We start from the raw sequence: 13823 nt of genomic DNA on the forward strand, positions 1-13823 counted from the left end.
AACCTTTTAGTCATCATTGAGTCAATTGATATACTTGCAGATAACAACAACTTTCAAGGTGAGAAAAAAAGTTTTTATTTCTGAAGCAAACACACACATGCACAAACACAAACTGCACACACACACACACCTTCTGCAAAAACACACCGTGTGTCACTGTTGTGTAGTTCTGAATGTGAGCAATTTCTCACACTTTGCTCTCTATCAACAGAACTTTCAAAACAAGCAAGAGGCCTAAACATGCTGTTTATTATAGGAGTGGGCAACACAGACAATATTGTGAAAGCTATCATCATTCAAAATTACATTAAAAAATCATCCCACTAAGTCAAATTGCTTTAATATCATAAAATCAAATAGCTTTGTAAGAAAAATGTCACATGCTGTGACCCATTTTGGTAAAACTGAACCTTCTGTCATCCATTTAAACATGAAATTGTAAACTATAACATCTACATATGTCATTTGTGACTTGATACATTACTGGAGAGATGATATATTACATTATTGAATTATCACCCAGCCCTACATTATCAGTCCTCACTCAGGGGAGTCCCAGGCCTACTGTCTGCTCTGTGGACCCACCAAGCTCAACAGCCAAAGAGTGAGAATGCATGCAAGCAACAAGAGTTATGGGGGAGCAATATTACACTCACATAGCTGACAGATTACAGATAGTTTTAAGGAAGGCTATACAGAACAGGACAGAAATCCACAAAGGAAATCAAATGCATTAACAGAGGGAGGTTTCTGTGCTGAAGCCTAGCTATGTGCACAAGATTGTCATCTGTCTGCTAGTGCCAAAAATGCACAAAGCTGATTTGAGGAGAGATTTCTCTAATTGTGTGAGCAGGGTTCACCTCATAATAGACCAGAGCTTGGCCAATCAACCCCTACTCATAAAGAAAAAGAGCCAGAGAAAGCAGGGAAAATGGGGGGCTGAATAATCAGAGACAGGAGTCAAAAGGTGAGGTGGAGTCAAAAAGGGACTCTGTGAGGTGAGACTGTGTATAAAGATGGACAACATGTCTCCACTTCCTCCCACTGTACATGAATAAAGCCAAAATATCCGGATACAAGCACTGCCATCTCACAATTTTGGAGCCAGAGTTGGTCAGGAAGTCGAGCTGGGGTATGTTCACAACCATACACCAATCCGACCAATTGTAAGCAGCGCAATTGATCGTGAGAACAACACCTGATACACAGCTGTCAATCATGACATCAACTTTTTAAAGCATCAAATAACTAATTAAAGCCACCAGAAATATTAAAACTTTAACAAACATCTTGATAAGAACTACCTCAAATGACAGAAACCACTTTTGGTAAAATTATATCAAGCGATCTCTCAGGCGGGGGAGTTCAGGTATCTCGGGGTTTTGTTCAGGAGTGAGGGTAGAAGCGAGCGTGAGATGGAAGTGGCGGTTTGGTGCGGCTTCTGCAGTGATGCCGGCGCTGCGCCTGATTGTCGTGGTGACGAGGGAAGTGAGCCTAAAGGTGAGGCTTTCAATTTACTGGTCCATCTACGTCCCAACCCTCACCTATGGTCATGAGCTCTGGGTAGTGACCGAAAGAATAAGGTCGCGGATACAAGCGGCCAAAATAAGTTTCCTCTGTGGGGTGGCTGGGCTCAGCCGAAGAGATAGGCTGAGGAGCTCGGACATCTGGGGGGAGCTCAGAGTAGAGCCGCTGCTGTTTGTTTGTTTGCGTCGAAGCATCTGATCAGGATGGCTCCCGCTGGAGGTGTTTCAGGCACGTCCCACTGGTAGGAGGCCACGGGGCAGACCCAGAACACACTGGAGGGATTACATATCTCATCTGGCCTTGGAACGCCTTGGGGTGACACTGAAGGAGCTAGAAAGCGTCGCTGGGGAGTGGGACGTCTGGGGTGCTTTATTTGGCCCGCTGCCCTTGTGACCCCGCCCCGTATAAGCGGATGAAAACGGATGGATGGATATATGAGGTGTACTTTGCGTTTTTAGTTTGGCCCATATTCCATTTGCTAACATGCAGGGGGCAGAGTTTATGACCTATACTGCAGCCAGCCACCAGGGGCTGGGGAGCTTTCATGATGTCCATCTTTGGCTACAGTCTTTGGGTAAAACTGGTGAGAGGAGACTAAGACAGGGACAACAGGAAGTGGGAAAATATGTAGGGAGTGGACTGAAAATAATATGATAAAGTGATAGAATAATTATAGATAAAGAAGGAAACAGAATATCAGTTTGAATGACATGAACAATCAGACAGGCTAAAAAATGGAGTACTTCTGCTTGCTCTGTGATCCAGGGCTGCTGGGTGGGGAGAAGGACGGTGGGAGCAGTTCTGGTGGAAGACACACATGGTGACAAGGCCTGTTCCTACATGGACACAAAGACAAGAAGACAGCAAGCCACTAAACTACGGCCCACAGCCAGATGGGACATTGTCTAGGTTTCCCAGCTGGCTGCATGCTCCTCCACACTCCTCCACACACTGCACTCCTCAGCCTCACCACTGAGGCTTCACACTGTTACAGTTGGTGAAGCTCTGTTAGAAATGATTGTCTAGATAAATACATTGACGTCTGCTTTAATGCTCACTTACCATACTTGAACAGATTTTCACGTTCTCAAAAGCCACTTTCTAGGGTTCATGTAAATCAAAGCCCACGGAGGAAACCAGAAAAGACAGGGATGCTGTCTCCTCCGGTTTCCCTTATCACAGTTTCGCCTCAACACCAGTCGCCACCACCGCTGAAAGACCAGGACCCTACACACTTCAAGGATATAGAATGAATCTGTGCATTTCCACGGTTTCTCTCTGCGTTACACAGAAAGATGAGACATGAGAGAGCGAGCCAGGGCCATAACTGTGATGTATATCATCCCAGGTCAGTACGGGTGAGGAGAGAGCTCTTTCCTCTGTCGTTGTAAGCTCACATCCATCTGTCAGGGCCCCATTCATAAAAACATCTCTTTTATGATTGCATCAGGAACTTCCCCGATGCAATGACAAATGGGCTCTACAAAGAGCACCATTAATGAACAAAAGAGGAACATTTTCACATGGAGCGCTACTCATGGGCCTCAGCCATCATGGACACTCGGCTAGAAACACAGTGAAACTTGAACTACGTTTTTTTGTATGGCTCCTTGAGATATGTTCATGTGCCTATCCAAATATGTGTGTAACAGTCTGGGCACTGCTATGTGCTTATGAATATACAGCCTGGAATAGAGAAATCTTAGTCAGGCCTTCTTTAAGTTCTTCCTGCCAGCTGAAGGTTGGACAGCAAACGGATACGGTGCACTGTAAGCTGATAGGGCCTGAGTTTGCTCCCTCAGAACAGTCAGCCGTCACAGATAGGAGAGCAGCACAATCCTGGGTAATCACACAAGTAAGATAGGTAAGGAGCACAAGCCTTTCATGGGAAATAAGGACGAAACAAGAAACCTCACTCTCTCAATATGAAATAACAGATACATTTATAAGCGTAGGAGTTCTTGGTATCCATGCAACACGGGAGGCTAAAAGCCTCGATAAAGCAGCCAAAAGACACAACATTCTGTAACATGCAGTCTGGCATCAAGATTTCACCACGCAGATGCTCGGTTATCTGTGAGCATGCAACGCCGACATGCAACATGCACTTAACAGGATCTCAAGCATTCGTAATTCGTAAGGCAAACATGCATCGCACAGTCGTGCAGTGTGAAGTCGTCTCGGGTGGCGTGCAGAAACATTCTACCTTTGTCTTCATGAATTTAGAATGGCTCTTGTAGACCTCCACCTGCTTGAGCTCATCCTGCCTGTCATCGGCGTGCAGCAGGCCGCTGGTCTTTAACATCTGGACCTCATCCTCTAAGTCTCTGATGTTCCTCTCCAGTGAAGAGATCTTGGTGTCCTGCACCAGCAACAGCAGGCGGGCAAAAAGTCAGCGAAGATCTCGCTTTGGATATTAGGCTCTGGATTTTAATAAAGGCTTAACTATCTCACATGTTTATGATCTATCTAACTATCAATTGATCCCCCCTAAAGCAGCCATCACAGAGACGGGACAGACACAATATCATTTAAAAAAACAAAACAAAGGAAGACATTCATACTGCTGCACTTCTTGTGCACATGAAAGGTAACAGAAATAGCTGTGTAAAGAATGTAAAAGAGAGCTAACCCTGGCTGCTATTTTACCTCTGCACAGCTTGCCAATCACGGCTTGAGGTAAGTGAATGTCGGATTGTTGGTTTTGTCAGACACAGCCTGGATCACACTCAGTGCTTGGCTAAAGCAGCACTAGCAGCGATTCAGCATATTTACAAAAGACCTCGCAGCATCCTGTATCTGGATTGTAACCTATTAATGGGAACCCTCTTTCCAACTACAATGTCTTGTAAAGCAGGGTAAACCTCAAGGCAGGCAGTTATGTGGAGCCAAGATGTTTTCTTTTGCAGTATCTATGAGGGAATGGAAGGGTCTGTCATGGACAGGTCCCAAGGTTGTTATGCTGCATGGGTTCAGACATACGTTAAATGCTAAACCTTGGAAGAGAAGAGAAAGGTAATTGAATAAATGGAAGCAGACTGCATGATGCCATCAGCACAAACCACAGGCAACATGTACGCATCTGACCTCTATTACATCCTCTGACATCAGCCCTGCCTATAGCACACCGCGCTCCATGTACCATCCTAAAAATACAAACACACGTAGACTAGGCGATGCATAAAGGTACACATAACACACACACACACACACACACACACACAAGGAGTGTATGCAAGGACATAGACTGTTAATGAAAACCCAGAACAAAGTCAAGATGGGGCATTCAGGCATCTAGGGGAATCCCTCCACACAAAACAAAAACGCCCACACACAGACCATGCTACTCAATCATTTCCATTGCTTCATGTTGATTTCTGTACTGTAAGCTGTGCTTGATCTTTAATAACTGATTGCTATCTGTTTCTGCTCCAGAGCACAGAGAAAAAGAACATCACCCAGGGGAAGAGAAACAAGGCAAACCCAAAGAAAATACAGAGGGTAAGATCAGAAACAACAGCCAGTACAATAGGAATACATGTAAGAAAAGCTGGGCCTCAAAACCGCCGAAACATGAACCACTGTACATGACCGTGCAGCATTCCAACCTCAGAAGAATTTATGATAGGGATAGAGGAAAACACAAATACAGTATGTATTTGCAGTCTATGTTGATTTGAAGTATTAAGAGGTGAGCACTCATTACTGTACCTGCCAGATAACGTCAGGATCAAAACAGAAAGGGGGGTTGGTGTTCTGTAATCACAAAACGGAAACATAAACCACTCAGAAAAAGCGACAGCACAAACTGGAGCAAACACATAGGAAGAAGGACATACTGCATTTCACATCAATACTCAACAACGTAGACTGAGGACAGCTTTAAAAAGCCACAACACGGAAATAAATTTGTCCTCCTTGTTATCAAAATCACCAAAGCAAGACTGTTACAGTATCTTTCTCTCTCTTCGCCCCCGTCATATGTCGAATCCTTCTTGCAATGTTTGTTTTGCATTTCTAATTAATGCAGTCAGAACTCACTTGGCCTCTCTCATGCATTTATAACAGTGTGGGCATCCCAGCACATGTGCAGTCTGTTAATAGGCAGACAAATCACAAAGTATGTGTGAAAAATAACTGTGGTTTTGCTGTAAAGGAACCACTTTTAGAACAAGCGCTCGCTGTATGAACACTAACTATGTGTGTGCGGGGGTGTGCATGCAGACACATGTGGAGTCAACTGCATTTTTCACAGCTCTAACGACTTCAAAGGGCTAAGATGAGAGTGAAAGCTTCCATATGTGACATTTGAAACAAATTGAATAAGTGCTTGACTCTGCATGGGCCAATAATGGCCTTTACTTGGGCATGGCCGCCATACAGACACACGGCAACAATAAGACGATGTCTTTAAGATTGTTTGTGCATATATGCTTGTATCTGCATTTACAAGGCGAGCCAGGTCCTCCACTACTGCTCACATTACAGCAGTGTGTATCAATAATTAAAGCTTTGTTGGTATGAAGCTGATATCAGACGAAACCAGACAACTGAGGAGCAAACTACACCACTCGAACTAGATCACAACATCATATAACAACACCTACAACAGTTTAACCTCACTGGTGCCATACACACTCCCCATGTAGCACATTATTACTTCAAATTTTGCCTGCTCTTGTTGCTGCTGTGAGTCCTACCTTCATATCAATGACAGTCTGCAGAGCTCTGGTCTTGGCCGGATCAGCTTGGAGCTGGTTTCTGCGATGGAGCTCCTGGGGAGGGACCCGGTAAAAATAAGCCTGGCGGCTCATCATCTTTAGCACTTTCTAACACCCACAGCTACAGAGCCGCTTAAAAAGACACACTGATCAGTTTGACCAGTTCCAGTCTCTATCGCTTTTAAACCATTGCTGTTATCCTCCACCGCGCATCCTTAAAAATTCTGGTTTTGCAACGAAAACAAACCAACAACTTTTCCTATGATCTTCGAGCTGGTGCTCTCCCGAGGACTTGTTTCCGTCTCTAACAGCAGGTGTCGATATGCTCTCTGCTTTCTCTCTTTCTCTGTCTTTCTGTCTCCGTTTGTTAGCAGGAAGGAGACGCACTCTGCAATAAGCATATGAATCTGTCTCTATCACCCTTTCAGTCTCTGTCTTTCTTTTTATAATCTCTGACTTGTTATCTGTCTCTCTCGCAGATGTCTCTGGCAGGCTAAAGCTCTTGCTTAGCAACACTTTCTACCAGCACATGCGCTACACTTCTTCTATCAATAATTAATGGTAGCGCTGACCTACAACTATGCCCACACACGAACACACACATTCAAGATAATGGACACACACACACACACAAATACAAGTTAAACACACTTGTTGAGCAGTCAGTTTGGGGAAAAACTGCCCTGGAATAAAATGAAAGTGTTTCCATCTCATGGTTGTATTTTGTTGTTCTACTTTACATGTCTGCCCTGCTCATGTGGGTAAATGGGGTGGACAAAATACCTTATAATAATACATTAATATATAGAGCGGGAGAGGTCGGTGCAGTCTCAAATGTGTTTGGGGAGAGAGTTCTAGAGAGAGGGGGCAGCTATAGAGAAGGCTCTGTCATCCCAGGTCTGGTGCTTGGTCCTGAGTTGTGGATTCAGGAGGTTGGCATCAGAGGGGCGAAGGATGCAGGAAGGAGTGTGGCAGTGGAGCAAGTCAGTGAGGTAGGAGGGGGCCTGGTTATGGAGGGCATTGTAAGTGAGGAGAAGGACTTTGAATTGGATGCGTTGTGGGACAGGGAGCCAGTGGAGGCTCTGAAGGACAGGGGTGATGTGATCGCGGGAGCAGGAATGGGTGAGCAGCTGGGCAGCAGAGTTCTGGATGTATTGGAGTTTATTTAGGACTTTGGACAGTGGTTAATTCTGGATGTGATGATGGCATGGATGAGAGTTTCAGCAGCAGTGGGGGAGAGTGATGGGCGGAGACGAGCTGTGTTTTTGAGGTTGAAGAAGGCAGCACTGGTGATTTTACTTTTGTGTTTTTCGAAGGAGAGGTTGTTACTCTGAGGTTGTGGAGAGGAATGCAGAAGCAGAAGTTGAGTAGTTAAAGCACAGTGGTCCGACCTATCTCACATTTCTGTTGTGCTTATTTTATGTACTGTGTTGCTTTGCTAACATCTTTGACAAACCAAATGTACCAGCATGGAAGAAAAAGGAGAAGAAGATATACTTTATCAATCCCCTAGGGTAATTACATTTTACTCTGTTGTCATAACACACAGGCCTGAAATACACACATGCACAAGCAGGACCTATACATGCATTAAAGGAGAGATGTCAGAGCGAGGGGGCTGCCCATGGACAGCAGTTGGGGGTTTGGTGCACCTCAGTAGTGCCCAGGAAGCCAACTGTCACCTCTCCAGCAACCAGTCCACACTCAGTATTTGTTCCAGACAGTGACTTACTGTGATCCTACAGTTCCCAACCCAAGTCTCTATGGACCAAGCTACTGCCGAAGTTAAACCATGTACTGCTGTGGACGAAGGCTGCAGAAAATTTTAGCCACCTAAAAAAATCAGTATCAGTGTAAGTGTACACTATATTTAGAATATTTTCTTCCCTTTACTTTACACACTTACCAATCAAGACAGCTGTATACTCCAATACTCCATTAAGTTAAATTACTGTTTTTGTCAATGGAGTCTGGTGGCTAAGATGTAACGGTACCAGTTGCCCGTCGGAAGAGGCTGTCTAATGGCAAGGTAAAGGTAAAAATATATTAAATACAGCCTATACTTAAACTCAAACCAACCAGCATGGAGCAACATTGCTAGGTAACAGCTTGGGTTCATGTCTACTTCTTGTCAGCTAAACATTCCAACAGGAAATACAAAGAGGCCCATTTGAATGTTTATCTCGTCAAGTATGAAGCAGTCTACAGCTGAGAGCAATGCTCTGTTTGTCACAAACACCCTCTTCACACCCACACAGCCACACACACATTCACACACCCAGAAGCCGCCCTGCACAACCACCGTCTGATCTGCTGGCCACCAAGCGGCTCCGCCAGAGAAGTTGGGGGTTAGGGGCACCTCAGTTGTGGTAATTCGGGAGTGGCCCTTGCTCAAAGGCACCTCAGTGGTGGCAAATGCTGCTCTTTCAATCCCCACCCAGATTTATCTTTATTGAAACGCAGGCTTGTGACCCGCATGCTCGTCAAAGCTTTGGGCCACCACTTCCAGCTTCACAGAGGAATCGCTGCATGACCATTGCATTGGTTTATATAATGCAATATCTCTATGGAAAATGACAAGGTTGAGTGGCACTGAAAAATGAGGAATGCTGCCTCTCTCGCCAGTGGGACAGATACACAAACTGAAGGTACAGATGGATTAAAGGACAGAGAGACTGCAATACATCAAAGCCAAAATTGGAAAAATAACAGACAGTCAGTGGGTAAAGGAAAGCCACCAAATCAGACAGAAACCACATGGACATGGGGCATTCACATTAAGACAGCTCATCAGTCAGTCAACGGACATAAAAGGACTTTGGAAAAGCATGAATAGACACACAGGGAGAGGCAACAGGTCCCCATGATTTCCTGTTGCTCCCATTCTTCCCAGTTCTCCCAGTGAGCTGAAATAAGAGGAGACAAGGACTTTATCCTCTTGTCCATGTCAGTTGTGGATAAGGAGGGATTACTGCTGTCAGAGCATGCCTCCCACAGACTGGTATGTCCACTGCCACAATACTAATCTCCTACTGACCACATGTGTATTAATGTGTCACTGTGAGTGTGTGTTTTTGTCTCCCTGTTCACGTTTAAGTCCCGTGGAAAGAGTGTGTCTATTAACTGCTTATCAACAACTGTTAGAGTACAGTTAGAGTACAATAGGGGAAATTAAGTCATGCAAGAGAGCATGTCATCAAAGACCATCTTCTCTGCTCCACATGTGTCAGAGGACCGAGCATATGGAATGAATAGGATCAAACGTAACACTATAGCAATAAGTGCCGGCATCCTGAATGAAGGATACGGTCAAAAGGTTCATTTCTAGCCCGAAGGCAATGGTGTCATATATGCCATGCACAGACTAGAACATGCACAGATTTCACACACACACACACACACACACATTCATCAATCACATTCCCATCCCTTCTCCATCAGTGAGAGAAAAAGGAAACACATTTGCTCGCCACAAATGTGAAAATGTGTCCGCCTATCAGCTCAGTGGCTTGAAAGAGAGGTTTTAAAAAGACAAAGGGAAAATCAGAGGGAAAGCCTTACCGAGAAACAGGGAGGGGGGTGAGGAGAAGGTTTGAGGGGTGTAATTTTGTCCCGATAAACTTTTCCGCTCAAACATTCAGGGAGGTCAACAGAGCGTGGCGAGTATGTGGTGCCCGGGGTGTGGTGGGGAAAAGGGAGCACTGAGTGTGTGTGTGTGTGTGTGTGTGTGTGTGTGTGTGTGTGTGTGTGTGTTAGTGTGTGTGTGTTTGCTGATGGCATTTACAGTGGTCTTCTTATGTTAGCCGAGAGGGGTTTCATTAGCGGAGGCTGAAAGAAGCCAATCAAGAATGGAGCCCTGAAAAAGCCCCGTCCGGCACTGGCTTTTGACGGATTAACCAAACCACAACAGATAGCGTATCAGCCCGGGGAGAAAGAACGAAAGAAAGAGAGAGTGGGAGATGTTGACTGATAGACAAACACACACACACACACAGGCAGAAAGGCAGACGGGGAAGAAGAGAGCTGATAGGCTGGTGGCACGAGAAAGTGAGCGAGACGAAAAAGCAGGAAAGAGATGACAAACGAGACGCATTCGCTGACATGAGCTTCCACTTCTCCTCAACATGCTGGCATTAGAAAGCTTAATTTCTGAAGTTTCATCAGTGTTTGAGAGAGGACGCGGGGGCAGACAGAGAGGACCTGCCAAAAACAGCAGCAGGACTTCTGAAGCCAGTCGTACTATAGAAAAAAGGAGGGGAGCCGTGAGGGCAGAGCACTTATGGCTCCCCTGTTTGCAGCGCTACATGCTGAGTAATACTGATCCAATACTGAGATGTCTTCATATACAGAAGGGGGCTCTAACTCTATCCAGAGCCCCTAAGGACCATGTGAAATCCGCAGTAAGATCTGTATGAAAGTAGATATGCCATCTCTGAGTAAAAATCTCACAGTGAGTGTGCATGTGTGCGTGCACGCTCTTGGCAGCAGGTCAGAGCTGGGCAGGAACAGACCAGTGGTGCGGCTGTTATTATTGGGTCTACAGGGACCTGGCGGCTGGGGAGAGCCGATTAGGCCCAGATTTATGCCTCCCAGCGTGTGTGTGTGTGTGTGTGTGTGTGTGTGTGTGTGTGTGTGTGTGTGTACCATTACACATAACTTGGGCTCACAGTTAGTGCATGTATCCAGCACACTAGTTAATTCTGATAGAACACTGCCACTTTGTGGACATTGCTAGAACTGCTTATTTTATCAGTAAATATCACAGAGAAAGAGAAGGGGGTTGAAAAGAAGAACTCAAGCATAGTTTTTAATTGCGACTTTCACATTGTTCTAACAGATAATGGTGATGTTGACCCGTGTAATCATTTTATCTCAAGAGCCAGGTGCATAGGCTGACATACTGGAGACGTGCCAGTGTCTGCGCAGCTAAGAAAGTCCGACAGCTGACGAGAGAACACGAAACACAAGCAAGAGAGCACAGCTACGCACAACATCTCCGGCTGACAACACATGCCAGCAGGTAAAGAAGTGATGGAGTTCCTTTTCAGCCCAGCAAAGAATACCAGGAAAGCCCCCATGTCAGCCCTCAGCCACGCCATGTTTGCAGGATAAATAACAGCAGAGGTGAACTGAAAGTGGAGGCATTTATTATCCCAGCTCAAGCTAAACTGGGTCATTTAAAGGAGAGTAATGGGTGCGGTAATGAAAGGCAGTTGGGCTGGCTTCCTCTGGAGCTAATCAAAAGAGCTAAGAGGAGTGCCCCCCTAATAGAAGCAATTGCTACGCTACCATCACCAGCGTGCCGTCACACACCGTGACAAGTGCAAGTGTAGGGCTAAATGATGTTTATGTGTCAAAGTGGTGCTCTGACACACAAACAAAGGCAAGAGGCGGCTTCTACAATTAAATGACAGAAATCCTTCAATGAATCTGTATTCAGCCCAACCTTTAACACTCACATTCTGCACCAACCACAACCACATCACACTGTCGTACCCTTTTTTTTTAATACCGAAATAAGCGGTTGTACATGATTGAAAGCAGGTTTTTGTGCTTTTTAAACACAGGGAAACCTGTTAAAAATAGGCAACAGACTGCTTTTTCATTGCCAGTAGACGAGAGCTGTGTACACGACAGTAGACGAGAATGCCCTTTATGTTTAATTTACTGCTGTGCCACGTTCAACGTCAAAGGCAAGCCAGAAAACTGATCAGTAAACAGTAGAAAGCATCAAGGAGGCCAGTGAAAATGTAACAGTAATTCTCTTACTTCTACAGACTCTCTCTCAAACATGGTGCAGACTTCATTTTGAAAACTGTCTGAGCGCTGCATGGATGATGACGGAGAGTATTCTGTTGTGGCCTGTCACTGCATCGTGCCGGCGAAGGTGCTAAAGTTAGTATGTCCACCCGGGTGTCATATTTCCATCACAGTTGATCGGAGCCTGTGACTACTGAGAAGTCACTTGTCCCCGGAGTGAATGCCAATTGAAGCCTTTTCCATTACCAAGTGTTGGTGGGTTTTTTTGTGCAGTGGAAAAGGGGCTTCAGACAGCTTGTGTACGTATATGTAAATGTGTAATTTTTGAGCGTCTAACATAGTTAAAAAATACATAAATAAAAATATATACATGTTTACTGTCTAAAAACTGTTCCGATTGTTATAAGTCACTACTGGAGAAACTAACATTGTTTGCACTACAGTTCAGTGTGTAGAAGTTCAGTCGGTAGGAACATTTTTAATTTATAATATATTTGTTACACATAAAACAACTTTGTCAGTGAAACTTGACTATGCATTTTTATCTATTAGTGCTCAATATATTGAATATGTTTCCCTAATCCTCATTACAATACAATGATTTTTGGGACAGGCCTATTATCACTTTTAAACAACATTTAAAATATTTTATTTCACTCATGTGATGGACCACGCACAGTGTTACACCTTGTCAAATCTTACAATCATTCAATGGTTTATTTTCCGTAACTGCTTATCCTGTTTGGGGTCACGAGAGGCGGGGTACACCCTGGACAGGTCGCCAGACTATCAAAGGCCTGACACCATTCACATTCAGAGTCACCAGTTAACCTAACTTGCATGTGTTTGGACTGTGGGAGGAAGCCGGAGTAACCAGAAAAACCCACGCTGACACGGGGAGAACATGCAAACTCTGCACAGAGGGGCTCCCCCACCTCAGGGTTCGAGCCAGGAACCCTTTTGCTGTGAAGCGACAATGCTAAGCACTGCACCACTGTTCCACACACAATAACCACAATATACACAATAACAATACAACTATAAGTATCAATTTAAATAGCTCTGCAGCACATGAACATTGAGTTTAGTATTATCTACCTAAGAGTTTGTTTCACTCTAAACCAGGCTTTTAGAAACTAAAAAATTAAGCGTTTCATTTAAGCTGCAGTCAGTTCAACTCTCACTTCAGCTCCGTCACCCCATCTCAACCTCAGGAGAGAGGAGGCCAGAGGGAGGCGAGGGGGAAAAAAAGAAAGAACAACAATCACCTCTATTTTTCAATCAGGGCGGTCGGAGTGTTTTCCCTCATTAATCATACATTAATATTCAGACAAACACAGCATGTTTTTCTACCTTAGAAAAACACTCCTTCCTCCCATCTCTCCCTCTCACCTCTCAGACCAATTCACCCCCACCTCCTTCATCGCACCCACAGTGTGTGTTAAGCTGTCAAGCAGTTATAAATAGCACAGCACACAGAGTGTGTGTGAACAGGTACTCACCTCTTACACACACAGCATGGTCAGGTCCCTTACACACAGTCAGACACACATGCACCAGTACACACATGCACAGCAGCGTTTGCGTTAGCATGGGCTGAAACACCCACGCTCCCCTCTGACGGAATCATCACAGTGACCAAACACCCGGCACGGGCGGATATCCCATCAGCCACCGGCAGCCCGGCGAGGGAGTGTCCTCAGTAGGAACGCTAAGCCGACAGGCCCCAGATGTGCACGCATGCTCACATACACACACACACACACACACACACACACACACACACAAATACACACATGCAATCATTCCGACTGG

At 45.0% G+C, this 13823-nt stretch overlaps 1 protein-coding gene across 2 annotated transcripts in view; it reads right to left on the bottom strand.

The window, feature by feature from the left end:
* LOC125891967 (ERC protein 2-like) overlaps nucleotides 1-13823 on the bottom strand; it is a 187722-nt gene that overhangs the window by 161600 nt on the left and 12299 nt on the right. For both annotated transcript variants that reach the window (XM_049581599.1, XM_049581600.1), the window contains exons 5-6: nucleotides 3734-3889; nucleotides 2271-2363 (exon numbers count right to left, since the gene is read on the bottom strand). In XM_049581599.1, coding sequence (XP_049437556.1) covers nucleotides 2271-2363; nucleotides 3734-3889 — 249 coding nt within the window. The remainder of the gene's footprint in view (nucleotides 1-2270; nucleotides 2364-3733; nucleotides 3890-13823) is intronic.

This window comes from Epinephelus fuscoguttatus, linkage group LG7, assembly GCF_011397635.1.
Source record: "Epinephelus fuscoguttatus linkage group LG7, E.fuscoguttatus.final_Chr_v1".
Classification (NCBI taxonomy): domain Eukaryota; kingdom Metazoa; phylum Chordata; class Actinopteri; order Perciformes; family Serranidae; genus Epinephelus; species Epinephelus fuscoguttatus.